Source organism: Erinaceus europaeus, chromosome 13 (assembly GCF_950295315.1).
Source record: "Erinaceus europaeus chromosome 13, mEriEur2.1, whole genome shotgun sequence".
NCBI classification, from domain to species: domain Eukaryota; kingdom Metazoa; phylum Chordata; class Mammalia; order Eulipotyphla; family Erinaceidae; genus Erinaceus; species Erinaceus europaeus.
The window spans coordinates 1,746,568-1,766,520 of NC_080174.1; the positions used below are offsets into that span (position 1 = coordinate 1,746,568).

Here is a 19,953-nt window from a genome sequence, read left to right on the forward strand (position 1 = left end):
GGGATCAGGGCTCAGAGGACTGGGGGGATCAGGGCTCAGAGGACTGGGGGGATCAGGGCTCAAAGGACTGGGGGGATCTGGGCTCAGAGGACTGGGGGGATCAGGGCTCAGAGGACTGGGGGGATCTGGGCTCAGAGGACTGGGGGGATCAGGACTCAGAGGACTGGGGGGATCAGGACTCAGAGGACTGGGGGGATCAGGACTCAGAGGACTGGGGGGATCAGGACTCAGAGGACTGGGGGGATCAGGACTCAGAGGACTGGGGGGATCAGGACTCAGAGGACTGGGGGGATCTGGGCTCAGAGGACTGGGGGGATCAGGACTCAGAGGACTGGGGGGATCTGGGCTCAGAGGACTGGGGGGATCAGGGCTCAGAGGACTGGGGGGACCTGGGCTCAGAGGACTGGGGGGACCTGGGCTCAGAGGACTGGGGGGACCTGGGCTCAGAGGACTGGGGGGACCTGGGCTCAGAGGACTGGGGGGACCTGGGCTCAGAGGACTGGGGGGATCTGGGCTCAGAGGACTGGGGGGACCTGGGCTCAGAGGACTGGGGGGATCAGGACTCAGAGGACTGGGGGGACCTGGACTCAGAGGACTGGGGGGATCTGGGCTCAGAGGACTGGGGGGTTCTGGGCTCAGAGGACTGGGGGGATCAGGGCTCAGAGGACTGGGGGGACCTGGGCTCAGAGGACAGGGGGGATCAGGACTCAGAGGACTGGGGGGATCTGGGCTCAGAGGACTGGGGGGATCAGGGCTCAGAGGACTGGGGGGATCTGTGGTCAGAGGACTGGGGGGATCAGGACTCAGAGGACTGGGGGGATCAGGGCTCAGAGGACTGGGGGGATCAGGACTCAGAGGACTGGGGGGACCTGGACTCAGAGGACTGGGGGGATCTGGGCTCAGAGGACTGGGGGTACCTGGGGTCAGAGGACTGGGGGGACCTGGGCTCAGAGGACTGGGGGGAATCAGGACTCAGAGGACTGGGGGGACCTGGACTCAGAGGACTGGGGGGATCTGGGCTCAGAGGACTGGGGGGATCAGGGCTCAGAGGACTGGGGGGATCAGGACTCAGAGGACTGGGGGGACCTGGACTCAGAGGACTGGGGGGATCAGGGCTCAGAGGACTGGGGGGATCAGGACTCAGAGGACTGGGGGGATCTGGACTCAGAGGACTGGGGGGATTGGGCTCAGAGGACTGGGGGGATCAGGACTCAGAGGACTGGGGGGATCAGGACTCAGAGGACCTGGGGGACCTGGGCTCAGAGGACTGGGGGGATCAGGACTCAGAGGACTGGGGGGATCTGGGCTCAGAGGACTGGGGGGATCAGGACTCAGAGGACCTGGGGGATCTGGGCTCAGAGGACTGGGGGGATCAGGGCTCAGAGGACTGGGGGGATCAGGACTCAGAGGACTGGAGGGATCTGGACTCAGAGGACTGGGGGGACCTGGACTCAGAGGACTGGGGGGATCTGGACTCAGAGGACTGGGGGGAACTGGACTCAGAGGACTGGGGGTATCTGGACTCAGAAGACTGGGGTGAACTGGACTCAGAGGACTGGGGGGATCAGGACTCAGAGGACTGGGGGATCAGGATTCAGAGGACTGGGGGGATCAGGACTCAGAGGACTGGGGGGATCTGGACTCAGAGGACTGGGGGGATCTGGACTCAGAGGACTGGGGGGAACTGGACTCAGAGGACTGGGGGTATCTGGACTCAGAAGACTGGGGTGAACTGGACTCAGAGGACTGGGGGGATCAGGACTCAGAGGACTGGGGGATCAGGATTCAGAGGACTGGGGGGATCAGGACTCAGAGGACTGGGGGGATCTGGACTCAGAGGACTGGGGGGATCTGGACTCAGAGGACTGGGGGGATCAGGACTCAGAGGACTGGGGGTATCTGGACTCAGAGGACTGGGGGGATTGGGCTCAGAGGACTGGGGGGATCAGGACTCAGAGGACTAGGGGGATCAGGACTCAGAGGACCTGGGGGACCTGGGCTCAGAGGACTGGGGGGATCAGGACTCAGAGGACTGGGGGGATCTGGGCTCAGAGGACTGAGGGGATCAGGACTCAGAGGACCTGGGGGATCTGGGCTCAGAGGACTGGGGGGATCAGGGCTCAGAGGACTGGGGGGATCAGGACTCAGAGGACTGGAGGGATCTGGACTCAGAGGACTGGGGGGACCTGGACTCAGAGGACTGGGGGGATCTGGACTCAGAGGACTGGGGGGATCAGGACTCAGAGGACTGGGGGGATCTGGACTCAGAGGACTGGGGGGAACAGGACTCAGAGGACTGGGGGGATCTGGACTCAGAAGACTGGGGGGATCTGGGCTCAGAGGACTGGGGGGATCAGGACTCAGAGGACTGGGGGGATCAGGGCTCAGAGGACTGGGGGGATCAGGGCTCAGAGGACTGGGGGATCAGGGCTCAGAGGACTGGGGGGATCAGGGCTCAGAGGACTGGGGGGATCAGGACTCAGAGGACTGGGGGGATCTGGGCTCAGAGGACTGGGGGGATCAGGGCTCAGAGGACTGGGGGGATCAGGGCTCAGAGGACTGGGGGGATCTGTGGTCAGAGGACTGGGGGGATCAGGACTCAGAGGACTGGGGGGATCAGGACTCAGAGGACTGGGGGGATCAGGGCTCAGAGGACTGGGGGGATCAGGGCTCAGAGGACTGGGGGGATCAGGGCTCAGAGGACTGGGGGGATCTGGGCTCAGAGGACTGGGGGGATCAGGGCTCAGAGGACTGGGGGGATCAGGACTCAGAGGACTGGGGGGATCAGGACTCAGAGGACTGGGGGGATCAGGACTCAGAGGACTGGGGGGATCAGGACTCAGAGGACTGGGGGGATCAGGACTCAGAGGACTGGGGGGATCAGGACTCAGAGGACTGGGGGGATCTGGGCTCAGAGGACTGGGGGGATCAGGACTCAGAGGACTGGGGGGATCTGGGCTCAGAGGACTGGGGGGATCAGGGCTCAGAGGACTGGGGGGACCTGGGCTCAGAGGACTGGGGGGACCTGGGCTCAGAGGACTGGGGGGACCTGGGCTCAGAGGACTGGGGGGACCTGGGCTCAGAGGACTGGGGGGACCTGGGCTCAGAGGACTGGGGGGATCAGGACTCAGAGGACTGGGGGGATCTGGGCTCAGAGGACTGGGGGGATCAGGGCTCAGAGGACTGGGGGGACCTGGGCTCAGAGGACTGGGGGGACCTGGGCTCAGAGGACTGGGGGGACCTGGGCTCAGAGGACTGGGGGGACCTGGGCTCAGAGGACTGGGGGGACCTGGGCTCAGAGGACTGGGGGGATCTGGGCTCAGAGGACTGGGGGGACCTGGGCTCAGAGGACTGGGGGGATCAGGACTCAGAGGACTGGGGTGACCTGGACTCAGAGGACTGCGGGTATCTGGGCTCAGAGGACTGGGGGGACCTGGGCTCAGAGGACTGGGGGGACCTGGGCTCAGAGGACTGGGGGGATCTGGGCTCAGAGGACTGGGGGGATCAGGGCTCAGAGGACTGGGGGGACCTGGGCTCAGAGGACTGGGGGGACCTGGGCTCAGAGGACTGGGGGGACCTGGGCTCAGAGGACTGGGGGGACCTGGGCTCAGAGGACTGGGGGGATCTGGGCTCAGAGGACTGGGGGGATCAGGACTCAGAGGACTGGGGGGATCTGGGCTCAGAGGACTGGGGGGATCAGGGCTCAGAGGACTGGGGGGACCTGGGCTCAGAGGACTGGGGGGATCAGGACTCAGAGGACTGGGGGGACCTGGACTCAGAGGACTGGGGGGATCTGGGCTCAGAGGACTGGGGGGATCTGGGCTCAGAGGACTGGGGGGATCAGGACTCAGAGGACTGGGGGGACCTGGACTCAGAGGACTGGGGGGATCTGGGCTCAGAGGACTGGGGGTACCTGGGGTCAGAGGACTGGGGGGACCTGGGCTCAGAGGACTGGGGGGAATCAGGACTCAGAGGACTGGGGGGACCTGGACTCAGAGGACTGGGGGGATCTGGGCTCAGAGGACTGGGGGGATCAGGGCTCAGAGGACTGGGGGGATCAGGACTCAGAGGACTGGGGGGACCTGGACTCAGAGGACTGGGGGGATCAGGGCTCAGAGGACTGGGGGGATCAGGACTCAGAGGACTGGGGGGATCAGGACTCAGAGGACTGGGGGGATCTGGACTCAGAGGACTGGGGGGACCTGGACTCAGAGGACTGGGGGGACCTGGGCTCAGAGGACTGGGGGGATCAGGACTCAGAGGACTGGGGGGATCTGGGCTCAGAGGACTGGGGGGATCAGGGCTCAGAGGACTGGGGGGATCAGGACTCAGAGGACTGGGGGGATCAGGGCTCAGAGGACTGGGGGGATCAGGACTCAGAGGACTGGGGGGATCAGGGCTCAGAGGACTGGGGGGATCAGGACTCAGAGGACTGGGGGGATCTGGGCTCAGAGGACTGGGGGGATCAGGACTCAGAGGACTGGGGGGATCAGGGCTCAGAGGACTGGGGGGATCAGGGCTCAGAGGACTGGGGGGACCTGGGCTCAGAGGACTGGGGGGACCTGGGCTCAGAGGACTGGGTGGACCTGGGCTCAGAGGACTGGGGGGACCTGGGCTCAGAGGACTGGGGGGATCTGGGCTCAGAGGACTGGGGGGATCAGGACTCAGAGGACTGGGGGGATCTGGGCTCAGAGGACTGGGGGGATCAGGGCTCAGAGCACTGGGGGGACCTGGGCTCAGAGGACTGGGGGGACCTGGGCTCAGAGGACTGGGGGGACCTGGGCTCAGAGGACTGGGGGGACCTGGGCTCAGAGGACTGGGGGGACCTGGGCTCAGAGGACTGGGGGGATCTGGGCTCAGAGGACTGGGGGGACCTGGGCTCAGAGGACTGGGGGGATCAGGACTCAGAGGACTGGGGGGACCTGGACTCAGAGGACTGGGGGGATCTGGGCTCAGAGGACTGGGGGGACCTGGGCTCAGAGGACTGGGGGGACCTGGGCTCAGAGGACTGGGGGGATCTGGGCTCAGAGGACTGGGGGGATCAGGGCTCAGAGGACTGGGGGGACCTGGGCTCAGAGGACTGGGGGGACCTGGGCTCAGAGGACTGGGGGGACCTGGGCTCAGAGGACTGGGGGGACCTGGGCTCAGAGGACTGGGGGGATCTGGGCTCAGAGGACTGGGGGGATCAGGACTCAGAGGACTGGGGGGATCTGGGCTCAGAGGACTGGGGGGATCAGGGCTCAGAGGACTGGGGGGACCTGGGCTCAGAGGACTGGGGGGACCTGGGCTCAGAGGACTGGGGGGACCTGGGCTCAGAGGACTGGGGGGACCTGGGCTCAGAGGACTGGAGGGATCTGGGCTCAGAGGACTGGGGGGACCTGGGCTCAGAGGACTGGGGGGATCAGGACTCAGAGGACTGGGGGGACCTGGACTCAGAGGACTGGGGGGATCTGGGCTCAGAGGACTGGGGGGATCAGGGCTCAGAGGACTGGGGGGATCAGGACTCAGAGGACTGGGGGGACCTGGACTCAGAGGACTGGGGGGATCAGGGCTCAGAGGACTGGGGGGATCAGGACTCAGAGGACTGGGGGGATCAGGACTCAGAGGACTGGGGGGATCTGGACTCAGAGGACTGGGGGGACCTGGACTCAGAGGACTGGGGGGACCTGGGCTCAGAGGACTGGGGGGATCAGGACTCAGAGGACTGGGGGGATCTGGGCTCAGAGGACTGGGGGGATCAGGGCTCAGAGGACTGGGGGGATCAGGGCTCAGAGGACTGGGGGGATCAGGGCTCAGAGGACTGGGGGGATCAGGGCTCAGAGGACTGGGGGGATCAGGGCTCAGAGGACTGGGGGGATCAGGGCTCAGAGGACTGGGGGGATCAGGGCTCAGAGGACTGGGGGGATCAGGGCTCAGAGGACTGGGGGGATCAGGGCTCAGAGGACTGGGGGGATCAGGACTCAGAGGACTGGGGGGATCTGGGCTCAGAGGACTGGGGGGATCAGGGCTCAGAGGACTGGGGGATCAGGGCTCAGAGGACTGGGGGATCAGGGCTCAGAGGACTGGGGGGATCAGGGCTCAGAGGACTGGGGGGATCAGGGCTCAGAGGACTGGAGGGATCTGGGCTCAGAGGACTGGGGGGATCAGGACTCAGAGGACTGGGGGGATCAGGATTCAGAGGACTGGGGGGATCTGGGCTCAGAGGACTGCCCTTCGCCTGGTGCCCACTGCGACACCCAGCGCGACACCCACACCGACACCCACCCCGACACCCCCACGTGGCGCCGTGCCGTAGCCCTGACGAAGAGGCGTGCGCGGCGGACCCGTCCCCGCAGGATCAGTCACTGTCACGACAGTTGTCACCGACGGGCGCCCCGGGACCCCCATGACGCGACGCGGCGCGGATAGGCGGCAGCCGGCGGACTCCCACGTACCTATCATGGTCCCGGGGCAGGTGGCAGTCGCAGCCGGGACGTGGGGGGACCTCGGCGCCCTTGGGTGCGCGCCTCCTACCGGTGGCGCTCCGGGCTCCAATGGCCGGCCCCCGCCTGGCTGCCGGCCCGAGTGCGCAGGCGTCGCCGGCGCGCCCACCCGTGGCCTTCTGGGAATTGTAGTCGGACGGCGACGCTCCGCCTACCGCGCGTGCGCATGGCGCTTCCCCGGGGGGGCGGGCCAGGAAGCGTACGTCATGGCGCCGGGTGGGCGGAGCCCGGCGGATGCTGTGTTGTCGGTCGCTTAGCAACCGGAGCCTCAGCCCTGGAAGCCTGTGGCAGCTCTAGCCAAGGGCCTGCCCTGCGCTCGCCCCTCCCGCCTCTGGACGCCTTCACCTGGGCGCTGCCAAACATCTGCATCCACCTGGGCAAGGCGAGGGGTGAATTTTTGTACCAATCACGCGCTTCTCTTCTGTTTGTTTGTTTTGGTTTGTTTTCCATTTCTCTTCGGGCATTTCTTTTCTTTTTGTCCCCCGATGTCCCGTTCCCATCGCACATCCCACTGAGCCCCCGCCCCGCACGTGGCCCGAGAAGCAGACACCTTGTCTAGCACCATGGTGGCCGAGAAGGAGCCCCTGGGCCTGAGCAAATGCTCCGACAAGATGCCGAAGAGGAGCAAGCTGCTGGCCCCGCAGGCGCTGCCCGTGCACCCGCCTCACGCCCTGGTGTCCGAGGGCTTCACGGTCAAGGCCATGATGAAGAACTCGGTCGTAAGTGCCTGCCTGCGGGGTGGCCGCCCGTGGGTCCGTCTGTCCGGCTGCTGTGGCCGTGGGCTGGCGCCGGGGCGGGTGGCCGGCGGCCTGGGTCCGGTGGGGGCACCTGGTGAGCACGGGTCACAGCGCACAAGGACCCGGGTTCGAGCCCCCTGTCCCCACCTGCAGGGGGGAGAGCTTTGCGGGCGGTGGAGCAGGGCTGCAGGTGTCTGTCTGTCTGTCTCTCTCCCTCTCTAGCTCCCCCTTCCCGCTCCACTTCTGGCTGTCTCTATCCAATAAGTAAGTAAAAAGATCATTAAAAAAATTGGGGGGGCCGCGTGGGTGCTGGCGCACCTAGTTGAGCGACATGTTACAGTGCACAAGGACCCGGGTTCCAGCCCTCCCCCTTCCCCACCTGCAGGGGGGAGGCTTCACGAGCGGTGGAACAGGGCTGCAGGTGTCTGTCTGTCTCTCTCCCTATCTCCCCCTTCCGTCTCCATTTCTGGCTGCCTCTATCCAATAAGTAAATAAAAAATCTTTGTTTTAGAATGTATTTATTTATTCATGAGAAAGATAGGAGAGAGAAAGAACCAGACATGACTCTGGTATATGTGCTGCCGGGGGTTGAACTTAGGACCTCACGCTTGAGAGTCCAGTGCTTTATCCTCTGCGCCACCTCCCAGACCACATAAAAAGATTTAAAAAAAAAATTTAGGGGCCAGGTGGTGGTGCACCTGGGTGAGCGACGTGGTACAGTGTGAAAGGACCCGGGTTCGAGTCCCTGGCTCCCACCTGCAAGGGAAAGCTTGACAAGTGGTGAAGCAGGACTGCAGGTGTCTATCTCCTCCTTCCCTCTCGATTTCTGGCTGTTTCTATCCAATAAATAAGGATAATTAAAAAAATGAAAAAAATGTAAAAGAAGCACTGCCCCTGGTCAGTGATGGCTTCTAGACGGCCCTGAAATCACTCTTGAGCCATCTGCAGGAAGATACGCATGCCCCTCCCCTCGTAAGTGTGGGCTGCTCTCACTTGCCCCCTACTCAGCAGAGGCTACGTCTAAGGCGAGTCCTAGCGTGTCACAAGCTCTCGCAAAAGGCCGCGTGTGTTGATGTACAGGCTGAGCTGTGCACTCATTAAGTATTCCACAGTGAGCCACCTCATTAACTCAAGAAACGTCCTCTCGTTAATTCTAAGGACGTTCTTACAAAATGAGATCGGGCGGTGGGAGGACTGAAAGGTAACCTAGTATGAATCAGTCTCTAGAGAGACCTTTTAAATGCTATGTTTTAAGCACGCCACAATTCAGGTGAATTACCTATTTTCTTAATATAACTAATATTCCACTTCTATTATCTGTACTGGTAAAAATAAATAGTCTCGACTGAGTCAGGAGGCAAGAAAAGATGTGAATGGTACACAAAGGACTCAGCTTTATGTGTGAGACTTTTTAAAGTGTTAATAGTCATCAGACAGCTTTAAGTTTTATGTTTATATTCTAAACCACAGTCTTACTACTGTGGAAGCACCTGCCTGGGAATGAGATATTAAATAATAAATGCAGCTTTCACATTTGTATAATTTACACTCTGGAAGGATCTGACAGCATATAGCAACTCATTACATTAAATGAATAGTCTTGCTTTTCAGTGTCACGTTACTTGTCTTACATAAATGATACGGCCCTACTACCTTATTCCTAAACCAATCCCTAAAGTACATGAATAACAGATATCTGAATGCCCTGGCTGCTTCTCAAAGGTATTTTGGTTCAGGGGCTGTGCAGGGCTGATGGCTGTAGCATAACTTGTTGTCTTGTAGCGATGCAATTTGCACAGGAGTGAGTCGGTACTACTTGTTGCAGCTGCACCTCTCTGCATGTACTACCTGTGAATGTGTGGTCTTGGGAGGCAGAAGTACTCGTGTCCTAGAGTACGGACATCTTTCCCCATCCAGATTACTTATTTTTCATTCTACACATTATTACTATTGTCGTCGTTGTTATTATTACTAACTTGATCTGTCCAAGGTCATCTTATCTTTTCACAGACATAGAAAGTGTGTCAGATTCTCTTCCCTAAACCTGTCTTCATATGACCATGTTTATTTTTCAACATTGCTTAACATTTAAAATCAATAGAGCATGGAGAACTGGACATTTTAGTGATTCCAGATGGATTATGCATGCATGCTTACAAGATGCAAGGAAGTTGATTATTAAGAGGTCTTCTCTATAAATAATGTATTTAAGACAATTTATCTTATTTCCATTTTTTTTTGAAAATCTTTACATGTAGTAAATATCATTTGGCTTGTAAAACCAGGATGTATGCCTCGATCATTAATCTAGTGCAAAATGTGATGCCCAAAGGCAGACACTACTCTCTACTCATGCAGTCATTCAACGGTATTCTCTTGCTCAAAAGCTAATGCAAGAATGTTCTAAGCACAGCTCCGATGTCTGAAATCAATAAAACTCAGTCGGCGGTGCAGGAATCAGACCTCTTGTCACATCCAACATTTCATCATTCCTTTGGACATCATCAAGTCAGATACCCGTATCTCTGTCATCACACTTTTCTCTGTTTGAGAAGTAATATACCATGGGGCTGGGTGGTGGCATACTCAGTGAAGCACAGACATTACAGTGCGTAGAGACCCGGGTTCAAGCCCCTGGCCCCCACCTACATGGCGGAAATTTCACAGGTGCTCAAGTAAGGCTGTAGGTGTCCTTCTTTCTAGCTCCCCCTTCCCTCTCAATTTCTCCTTGTGACTATCCAATATAAGTAAATAAACATAAAATATGAAGAAAACATTTGCAGTGTTAAAAAGAACATTAGTATCTAAATTTTCTTGGTGACAACCCCTGTCCCCAAATCCAACCGCCACACAATTTTCTAATCCTAGAACTTGGACTCACTGTCACCCTCTCTTTCAAACACTTGTGGGCTGAATAGGTCCCTGTCCTTGTGTTCTCCCACCAAAGGCACACACAGCCTTTGCTTAAGGAGCTGGGATGCTTCAGTGACATGAGCACAGAGTGTGGTCTGAGCAAATACGACTAGAAGTGAAAAGAGAATTTTGTAAACACCATCTCTATGTGAGAAAGAAAGTTTACAAAACAATAACAAGTGTCAGTGACAAGCCTTTCCAGACCCAGTGCCAACTGTTGCTCCGCAGTAAACATAGTTCCTGTGTTTCCTGGCAGCTGCCGTCTCTATGTCACAAACAGTAACAGAAGTAGTGCGGTAGGAAAATCACACTGAGAATATTCATGTGGGTATGAATTTGACCGAGAGGCATGGAAGGAAGTACAGACTACACAGATGTCATAGTTAATTTTCCCTGTGAAGGGTCTTTCTGTGGTCTGAAAAGGCCCGAGAAACAGAGGCCACCAAGCAATGTCTAAGCTCTCCGCACGCAGGAGCGAGTTCCCGCGCTAATCCACCATGTCAGGAAACGGTGACAGACAATGAGACTGCAACTTGAGCTGTAAACCACCGCTTTGTATTTCAGTAGGCTGTGGGTCTCTTGTGTCCCCAGCCTGAGCCACCTCCCCTGCTCACACTGTCTCCTGGGCCCTAAGAGCCCGGTGCTTATCTCAAACAAGGATCAGTGCTCCACTCTCCTCATCAGGGCTCCAAGCACTCAGAACAGCTCAGTTCCTGGAGAAAAACCCTGTGACCCCTCCAGGGGGCCTCTGTCATTTCAGCCTCTTCTCTGGCCTCTTCTCTTTCGCTTCCCTCTATCACTTGTTTCTGCCAAATGAAGCTGTGACTCTCAGCGTTGGGATTCTGCTTTGAGTTGCTCCTTTGGCTTAATGAACGTTGGCGTGTAAGAGCACACACACACACACACACACACACACACACACTGACTGATCACTGATTGTCCTGGCAGGGGCAGGGCAGGGGCAAGGCAGGGGCAGGGCAGGGGCAGGGCAGGGCAGGGACAGGGCAGGGCAGGGGCAGGGGCGGGGCAGGGGCAGGGGCAGGGCAGGGCAGGGGCAGGGCAGGGGCAGGGGCAGGGCAGGGGCGGGGCAGGGGCGGGGCAGGGGCAGGGGCAGGGCAGGGCAGGGGCAGGGCAGGGGCAGGGCAGGGGAGGGGCGGGGCAGGGCAGGGCAGGGGCAGGGCAGGGCAGGGGCGGGGCAGGGCAGGGGAGGGGCAGGGCAGGGGCAGGGGCAGGGCAGGGCAGGGGCAGGAGCAGGGGTGGGGCAGGGGCAGGGCAGGGGCAGGGGCGGGGCAGGGGCAGGGCAGGGCCGGGGCAGGGGCAAGGGTGGGGCAGGGGCAGGGCAGGGGTGGGGCAGGGGCAGGGCAGGGCAGGGCAGGGGCAGGGCAGGGACAGAGCAGGGCATGGGCAGGGCAGGGCAGGGCAGGGGCAGGCAGAAGCGGAAGATGTGCCCCTCAGCTCCTGCCCCCGGGCTGCTTTGCCCCAGCAGTGAGGATGGAAGGTCACTGTGCTCACTGGTTGCCCCTGTGCCTTGGACTCATTGCTGCCCATGTCCGTGTCCTGTATGAATCCCCTGTGAGGACAGAATCTCCATGGTCTTCTTCCGGTCATCTGCCCATTCTCAAGCAGCGCCTGGCGTCCTGCGCAGTAACACTGGACAAGGAAGGAGCGTCAGTCTCCATGGTCTTCTTCCGGTCATCTGTCCATTCTCAAGCAGCGCCTGACGTCCTGCGCAGTAACACTGGACAAGGAAGGAGCGTCAGTCTCCATGGTCTTCTTCCGGTCATCTGTCCATTCTCAAGCAGCGCCTGGCGTCCTGCGCTGTAACACTGGACAAGGAAGGAGCGTCAGTCTCCATGGTCTTCTTCCGGTCATCTGTCCATTCTCAAGCAGCGCCTGGCGTCCTGTGCAGTAACACTGGACAGGGAAGGAGCGTCAGTCTCCATGGTCTTCTTCCGGTCATCTGTCCATTCTCAAGCAGCGCCTGACGTCCTGTGCAGTAACACTGGACAAAGAAGGAGCGTCAGTCTCCATGGTCTTCTTCCGGTCATCTGCCCATTCTCAAGCAGCGCCTGACGTCCTGTGCAGTAACACTGGACAAGGAAGGAGCGTCAGTCTCCATGGTCTTCTTCCGGTCATCTGTCCATTCTCAAGCAGCGCCTGACGTCCTGTGCAGTAACACTGGACAAGGAAGGAGCGCCAGTCTCATCTTTTCTTGTTGCTTTCTGTGTTATCTGTCTCTAGTTTAGGTTATTTTTTCCCTTTTTCTTAAGATGTTTTTATTTATGTATTATAGGCTAGAGACAGAGAGGAATTGAGAGGAGGGGAAACAGAGAGGAAGAGAGATAGAGAGATACTGCAGCCCTGCTCCACCGCTCGTGAAGCTTTTCCCCCTGCAGGTGGGGACCCGGGCCTTGAACCTGCAACTTTGCACACTGTAATGCGTGAGCTTAACCAGGCGCGCCACCCCCTGGCCCCAGGTTATTATTTTTTTTCTAACCATCTCCTCCACTATAGGAATCCTGGAAGCCCCTTCCAGAGGCAGCCAGCTCATGGCATTCCCAGCCTCACAGCCTCGCAGCCTCGCAGCCTCACAGCCTCGCAGCCTCCCAGCCTCCGTCTGAGCATCCCTCAGAGCCTGCAGCCTCTTGTGCTGGTACCCTGGTGTCCTTTCCCTCTGCCCTCTCCTCCCACCCCACCACAGCCTACTCTGGGGTTCTCCTCTGAAGCGCCGCAGCCGGCCCAGCACCTCTGCCCACCCCCCATCCTCTCCCTGAACTGCAAGGCCCTTAAACACTCCCCCTTCCCACCCCTGCCATGTGGGGCCTTCAACTAGTTTCTGAATAATCAACCTCCTGACTAGTTCAGAGCTCCACCTCCTAATAATGCCGTCCACCCCTTCTCTAGCAGTGCTGCCTGCCTTCCTGCTCTGTCTCTTCACACGGTTAAGCCCAGTCCTCCACCCATGCAGAGAAAGCTCCACGAGTGCAGGGAGTGGCCGTCTCGTCTCTTGCTGTGTCTGCAACTTCCATGAAAGGTGCCAGCACGGAGTGGGCATGGCTGTTCTCGTCCCGTTAGTCAGTGACCATGCTTGGGATTCTTAAAATCAGATTTATCTATTTACTTATTAGATAAAGACAGCCAGAAATGGAGAGGGAAGGGGGTTGTAGAGAGGGATAGAGACAGAGAGACACCTGCAGCCCTGCTTCACCACTCACAAAGCCTTCCTTCCGCAGGTGGGGACTGGGGGCTCAAACTCAGGTCCTTGTACATTGCAATGTGTGCTCAACCAGGTACACCGTCACCTGGTCATCAGAGAGCAAATCATTCTTTTTCTAACTACTTTATTTTTATTTATTTATTCTTGGACAGAGACAGAAATTGAGAGGGAGGGGGAGACAGAGAGGGAGAGAGACAGAGAGACACCTGCAGCCCTGCTCCGCCGTTCATGAAGCTTTCCCCTGCAGGTGAGGACCAGGGGCTTGAACCTGGATCCTTGCGTGCTGTAAGGTGAGCACGTAAGGTGTGCCACCTCCTGGTGCCCCCATGCTTGGAACTAATGGCATGTCTATACCCAAAACTAGATGGCCACCTTTGAACTAGTAGCACTGATACAATGCCAGTGGGGCCATGCAAGCATAAAATGTTGGGGTGAGAATAACTGGCGTTTACTTGTGTCGTATTTTAATTGGTTTTGCTGAGAAAGTTAATGATGCTTGTTGTGAGAGGTTGAAATGGTCTGGGAAATATGGCGGGACTCTGACCCCCAGTCTCGTCATGTCATCCTTTCAGTGTTCTGTTTTAGGAGTCTTTTCCTTTGGCTTTAGACAGTGAGGTAGGAATCCCCGTCTGTTTTCCTGGCTGGGCAGGGCACTGTCACAGGAGCCGCACATATCAGTCAGGATGGTCCTGTGTGCCCTGAGTGCAACGTGTGTTCGTTATTGTAGCTGTAACGATGCCTTGGCACTTGGATGAGTGAGACAGATGGCTTTAGTCAGGCCTTTCCCATTTTTTTCCCCACGTGGTCTTCTAAACGGCAGGCAAAACTACTTTTCTTCTGTGGAGCACACTGAGGTCATTTATTTGTGTGTGTGTGTGTGTGTGTGTCTGTGTGTATGTGTCTACGTCTGTGTGTGTGTCTGTGTTTGTGTGTATCTCTGTGTGTGTCTGTGTCTCTGTGTGTGGCTGTGTGTGTGTGTCTGTGTGTGTGTCTGTGTATGTGTGTGTCTGTGTATGTGTGTCTGCATCTGTGTGTGTGTCTGTGTCTATGTGTGTGTCTGTGTATGTGTGTCTGCATCTGTGTGTTTCTGTGTGTGTGTCTGTGTCTCTGTGTGTGTGTCTGTGTTTGTGTGTATCTCTGTGTGTGTCTGTGTCTCTGTGTGTGGCTGTGTGTGTGTCTGTGTGTGTGTCTGTGTATGTGTGTGTCTGTGTATGTGTGTCTGCATCTGTGTGTGTGTCTGTGTCTATGTGTGTGTCTGTGTATGTGTGTCTGCATCTGTGTGTGTCTGTGTCTCTGTGTGTGTGTGTGGCTCTGTGTGTGTGTCTGTGTGCGTGTCTGTGTGTGTCTGTGACTGTGTGTGTGTGTGTGTGTGTGTATGAGATGGTGGCTTTGGCCCATTCTTAAATGGCAGAGCAGGAAGTAGAATCTAGACTGCCAGACTTTTCTGAGACTAGAGGGCTTGAACACTCTTACTATTCATCTCCTTAGATTTTGATTGCTGAATAATGTGCAGATGGACCATACATATACTGCAGGTGAATGGAGAGCATTAGCCCAGGCACTGGGGCAGCCAGGGCCAGATCAGGAACAGGCCCATAGAGCCCAGGCCCTTCCGCTCACAACCCCAGCACCCAAATCACACCACCCGACAGGTGTTTGCATCCATGGAGTCATGATGTGTTTGGCTGCTGGAGTCACTGCTGTATCCATGACATCCCTCCACACAGACCATGGCTGCGTGAAAACTGCCCCAGCGGGTGAGGCCCAGGTGTCTGCCCCACCATGTCTGGCTCACTGGGTGCTGTCCCACTTGACTGCGAGGTGGATGCCAGAGATTGCAAGTTTACTGAGGAAAATGAAAACATGCAAATAGAGCCTACGGGCCATTTGGACAGAAGGGACAGGAGCGAGCCCAGCAGGACCTTCTCTAGCCTCTCTTAGGCCCTTACCCTCTTCTCCCTTCCTTTCTTCTTGTAATATGTATTTTATTTACTTTAATAAGAGAAATAGAGATAGATAGATAGATAGATAGATAGATAGATAGATAGATAGATAGATAGATAGTAGATAGATAGACAGACCAGAGACCTACTCAGCTCTGGCTGATAGTGGTGCTGGGAAATGAACCTGGGACCTCAGAGCCTCAGGCAGAGAGAGTTTTGCAGAACCCCTGTGCTGTCTCCCCAGCCCCTCTTCTCCTCCCTAATCCTGGCCCACAGTTGTTACCTCCTCCTCAAGCATCCCTCTCCCTTTTTCTTCCCTCTGGGTGAGAGAAACAGAAGGCCCAGCCTCTTCCTCTGGCCTCTCAGTGACAGAACCCGAAACCAACCGTTCAGATGACAACGGTTCTGGTCTCAGGGAGGCCCTGTGGGACTGGGTGCAGGGCTTCCTGGCCCTAACCTGCCCTAACAAGTGATCAGTGCTGCCTCCCGTTCTGGGCAGGGCTGTTGTCAACACAGCAACACAGCAGCTGGCCAGCCTGCGCTTGACCCAACGAGGCTCCAGGAGTCGGTGTTCGTATCGGCTCAGGCCTGACTGCAGTCAGGTCTTTGACAGTCACTGCCCACCAGGACAGGTGGACTCAGTGTTTATGACTTGTAGGCCTTGAGTGGACAACCCACGCCCAGGTGTGTGCTGGTGGACAGAAAGGGAGGAGGAGCTGGGGCCTTGCTTTGGGGGGCCAAAGTTGAGGGTTTTAAGATTTCAGAGACCTGATCCTTGTTGGCACACTGACGTCCTAAGGGTGGGAAAGTCACCTTCAAGGAAGACAGACAAAAGAGGGTAAAAGAAATTCAGTAAGTCAGAGATAACTGGCCAGTTACCTAAATCAACCAGCAAAAGTGGGGGAGACACGCTGTCACTCCTGTGTAGTGTTCCTGTGTGTAAACATAACCACTTGTGGGGCTGGGCCGTCATGCACATGGTTGAGTGCCTGTGTCACAGTGCACAAGGACCCGGGTTCAAGTCCCTGGTCCCCAGCTGCAGAGGGAAAGCTTCACGAGTGGTGAAACAGGACTGCAGGTGTCTCTCTCTGTCTCCCTCCCTCCCTGTCTCCCCCTTCTTCTCAATTTCTGGCTGTCTCTATGCAACAAATAAATAAAAATAATTTTGAAAACATTAGACACAACCACTGCTATCTCCATTCCTCTGTGATGAGTCTTTGTGTGACTCTTAGCTTTGGATTGTCACAGAATTATGCTGCATTACTTTTGAGGGTGAGAACATACTTACCTGAGGTAAGTTATTACACAGGGTCACTGCTGGGGCCCAAGCTGTACTTAATGACCACATGCAAATGTCTTTCCAAATTGATTCTTCCCAGTTAAGCTCTTGCTAACTCCATGTGAGAGTGTCCTTGACTCTGTAGTCTCACCAGGAAATAGCTGTGTCCTGGTTTTATATGTGAGTCTAGTGGGTATATAACAAGATTATTATCATTTTTCGGTTGTACTATGTTTAATGGAATTTAAAGCTTATGTTTCATTGATCATTTGACGGTCCTCTTTTGTGAAGTTACTTTTCAAGTGTCGCATGTTTCTCTCTGATTTTATTTTTCTATAGGATGCCTTTCTTTATTTTCAGTAGAGAGGATGTCAGACAGAGCCCTGCTCAGCTCTGGCCTAGGGTGGTGCCGGCACTGAGCTGGGGGGCTCTGGGTCCTCTCACATGAGGTCTGGTGAGCTACTGCTGTGCGTCTTTTAAGTCCCCCCTTGTCTGACTTCTCCTTGCTTCCTGTGCCTATTTCCTGACCCACTTTAAGTGATGTAAGGACCTCTTGCCTCTGTGTCTGTGTCAGTTCCGACTGTTGTTTCCCACTCTCTGAGGTATATTTTTCTACTCTCAGTGGTGACACCCATCCCTTTCTTGTGAAAATTATTTTTAAATGTAAAAAAACACGATTTTCTATCTATGTATTTATTAAAACGTGTTCTTCAGCCAGCTTCAGTGGAGCTACAGTAAATGCCTAGCCATCAAGACACCAGGGCTTGGAAAGAAATGAAAGTGATCAGAGACAAAGGAGGCTGAATCAGCAGCAGCAATGAACTCAAATATGGTCAAAGCAGAAGAGAACAATCAATCTTGCCACCCAAATGGGTCACTGTATTTATTGATTGATTGATGTTCTGATTTAATTCCCAGCCTCTTGGCATTGGCTGCTGAAAGGGGAACATTGTACAGTTCTCATTATCACAGGAGATGGAGGCTCTCCACCCCAAAGGGAATTCAAGCATTCCGTAGGTCGAATTTTCAGAGATTGACCTCCTAGCATTTGAAGTACATGTGCCACCATCACATCTACACCCTTGTTTCTTATAAACAAGACAAAAGCAGAGGACATGCACGGTGGGCTCAGCAAGTGCCAAGCAGGTTCTATTAAAGGGGGTGGGTGTCCTGAGACGGAGTTGGCAGAGAGCCTGGTGTTCCGGTGTGGTTCAAGACCAGGAGTGTAGACTGCTTATGCCTTTCTTTTGATTTCTGTTGGTGATTTAATAATGATGAACGAGACTGTAAGATCACAGGGGTACAATTCCACACAGTTCCCACCAACAGAGCTCCCTGTCCCATCCCCTCCATTGGAAGCTTCCCTGTTCTTTATCCCTCTGGGAGTCTGGACTCAAATTCTCTATGGGGAGCAGAAGGTGGGAGCTCTGGCTTCTGTCATTGCTTCTCCACTGGACATGGGTGTTGGCAGGTGGATCCACACCCCCAGCCTGTGTCTGTCTGTCCCTAGTGGGGCAGGGCTCTGGGGAGGGGAGGCTCCAGGGCACACGGGTGAGGCCTCTGCCAGGAGGTCAGGGTGGGATCCTGGTGGGGCAGGGCTCTGGGGAGGGAGGCTCCAGGACACATGGTGAGGTGTCTGCCAGGAGGTCAGGGTGGGATCCTGGCAGTGGCAGACTGCATGTCCTTTAGTTCTTGTTCTGCTCCCCCCTCTGAGCAGAGCAAGATGGCAGCTATCTCCAGTCCTTTGCCACAGAGGAAGTGTGTCTGTCTACGACAGCACAGCACTCAGTGGAGTGGAATAGGCCAGGTCCAAAAAGGCTGTCCAGAGGGACCTGTGTTTGGTGAGATATCCAATATGATGTCGGGGGGGGGGGGAGACAGCACAGGGGCTCTGCAAAAGCCTTTCATGCCTGAGGCACTGAGGTCCCAGGTTCAATCCCCAGTGCCACCATAAGCCAGAGCTGAGCAGAGCTCCAGTCTTGCTCTATACCTCTCTCATTAAAGTAAATAAAATATATATTTTAAAAGATGACGGAAAACATGTTTTTAACAAGATAACGGGAATTGAGAAGCATTAAGGACGTCAGGCCAAAGCTCAGAGACGAAACAGACTGACTCCTGCTCCTTCCGTTTCCGTCCTGAAGGCTCCGCTTTCATCCGCTACCTGCAGTGATGCCATGGCCTCTGCTCACTGTGCGTGTCTGCGGTTCTTTGAGTTGCCCAGCTTTCAGGAGTGCGGGAGAGTGTGAGTGTGCGTGATGGGGAGGGACAGATATGCATGTGCACATGTGTCTGCAGAGCTGCCTACCTGGCTTCATGGTGGAGTCTGATCTTCCTTTCAGTGAGACACTCCGGGTTCCTTCACACACGCTTATATTTCTTTGTCTTGTCTTGTCCTTTTATCCGATGCCTGTGTTATTGCTGGGACTTGGTGCTCGCATGACAAATTCACTGCTCCCAGTGGCCATGTTTTTTTCCTCCTTCCTTTCTGTCTTTATTATTTTTTTAATTTATTTATTTATGAAAAAGGAAACATTGAGAAAAACCACTGGCTAAGAGGGGCACAACTAACTCCGCACAGTTCCCACCCCCAGAGCTCCGCATCCCCTCCCCTCCCCTGACAGCTTTCCCATTCTCTGTCCCTCTGGGAGCAGGGACCCAGGGTCACTGTGGGAGCAGAAGGTGGAAGGTCTGGCCTCTGCCATTGCTTCCCCGCTGAACATGGGCGTTGACATGCTTATATTTCAACATGTCATTGCAACCCCCTCACAGGCATCTAAAAGATTTCATCAGGGGTTAGGGAATGGTGCACCTGGTTAAGCACCATGCAGTACTAAGCACAAGGACCCGTGCAAGGATCCAGGTTCAAACCCCAGCTCCCCACCTGCAGGAGGGTCACTTCATAATCAGTGAAGCAGGTCTGCACGTGTCTCTCTGCCTCTCTCCCTCTCTACCCCTCCCCCCCCCCCACTTCTCTCTGTCCTGTCCAATAAAATGGAAATAATAACCACCAGAAGCGGTGGATCCACTGAGCCAGCACCGAGTCTCAGCGACAACTCTAGAGGCAAAAAAGAAAAAGTTCCATTAAATTCTGTCTTCTGAATGTGTCATGACTGACTTAGTCACCCAGCAGTCAGCTTTCAGGTTTTGTTTTTTATGCTTGTATGTGTTGATGTTGGAATGAATATTTCTACTTAAAAAATAAAATATATCTTGAAGGAGCTCCTTGAAATCCAGTTTCTGAAGTAGAGTGAGTGAGTGAGTGAGTGAGAAGTCTCCAGGAGCTGAAGTCTGCAGTTAGTCGGGTCCCAGACCTGCACGGCGGAGCCCTGCCTGTCCACTCCTTCCTTTGGTCTGAGCCACTGGCTCTGGGGTCCTTCCC

The 19,953-nt window shown here is 56.0% G+C and overlaps 2 protein-coding genes across 6 annotated transcripts in view; one reads left to right on the forward strand and one right to left on the reverse strand.

The window, feature by feature from the left end:
• The window catches only part of PRKN (parkin RBR E3 ubiquitin protein ligase), a 362,091-nt gene extending 355,534 nt beyond the window's left edge, over positions 1-6,557 (reverse strand). For 3 of the 4 annotated variants that reach the window (XM_060205131.1, XM_060205132.1, XM_060205130.1), the window contains exon 1: positions 6,435-6,557. In XM_060205131.1, coding sequence (XP_060061114.1) covers positions 6,435-6,441 — 7 coding nt within the window. In that variant the 5' untranslated portion in view covers positions 6,442-6,557. The remainder of the gene's footprint in view (positions 1-6,434) is intronic. The other variant, XM_060205133.1, reaches the window with a different exon arrangement.
• A 411-nt stretch (positions 6,558-6,968) lies between these two features.
• The window catches only part of PACRG (parkin coregulated), a 326,166-nt gene continuing 313,181 nt past the window's right edge, over positions 6,969-19,953 (forward strand). For both annotated transcript variants that reach the window (XM_007529646.3, XM_060205143.1), the window contains exon 1: positions 6,969-7,201. In XM_007529646.3, coding sequence (XP_007529708.1) covers positions 7,046-7,201 — 156 coding nt within the window. In that variant the 5' untranslated portion in view covers positions 6,969-7,045. The remainder of the gene's footprint in view (positions 7,202-19,953) is intronic.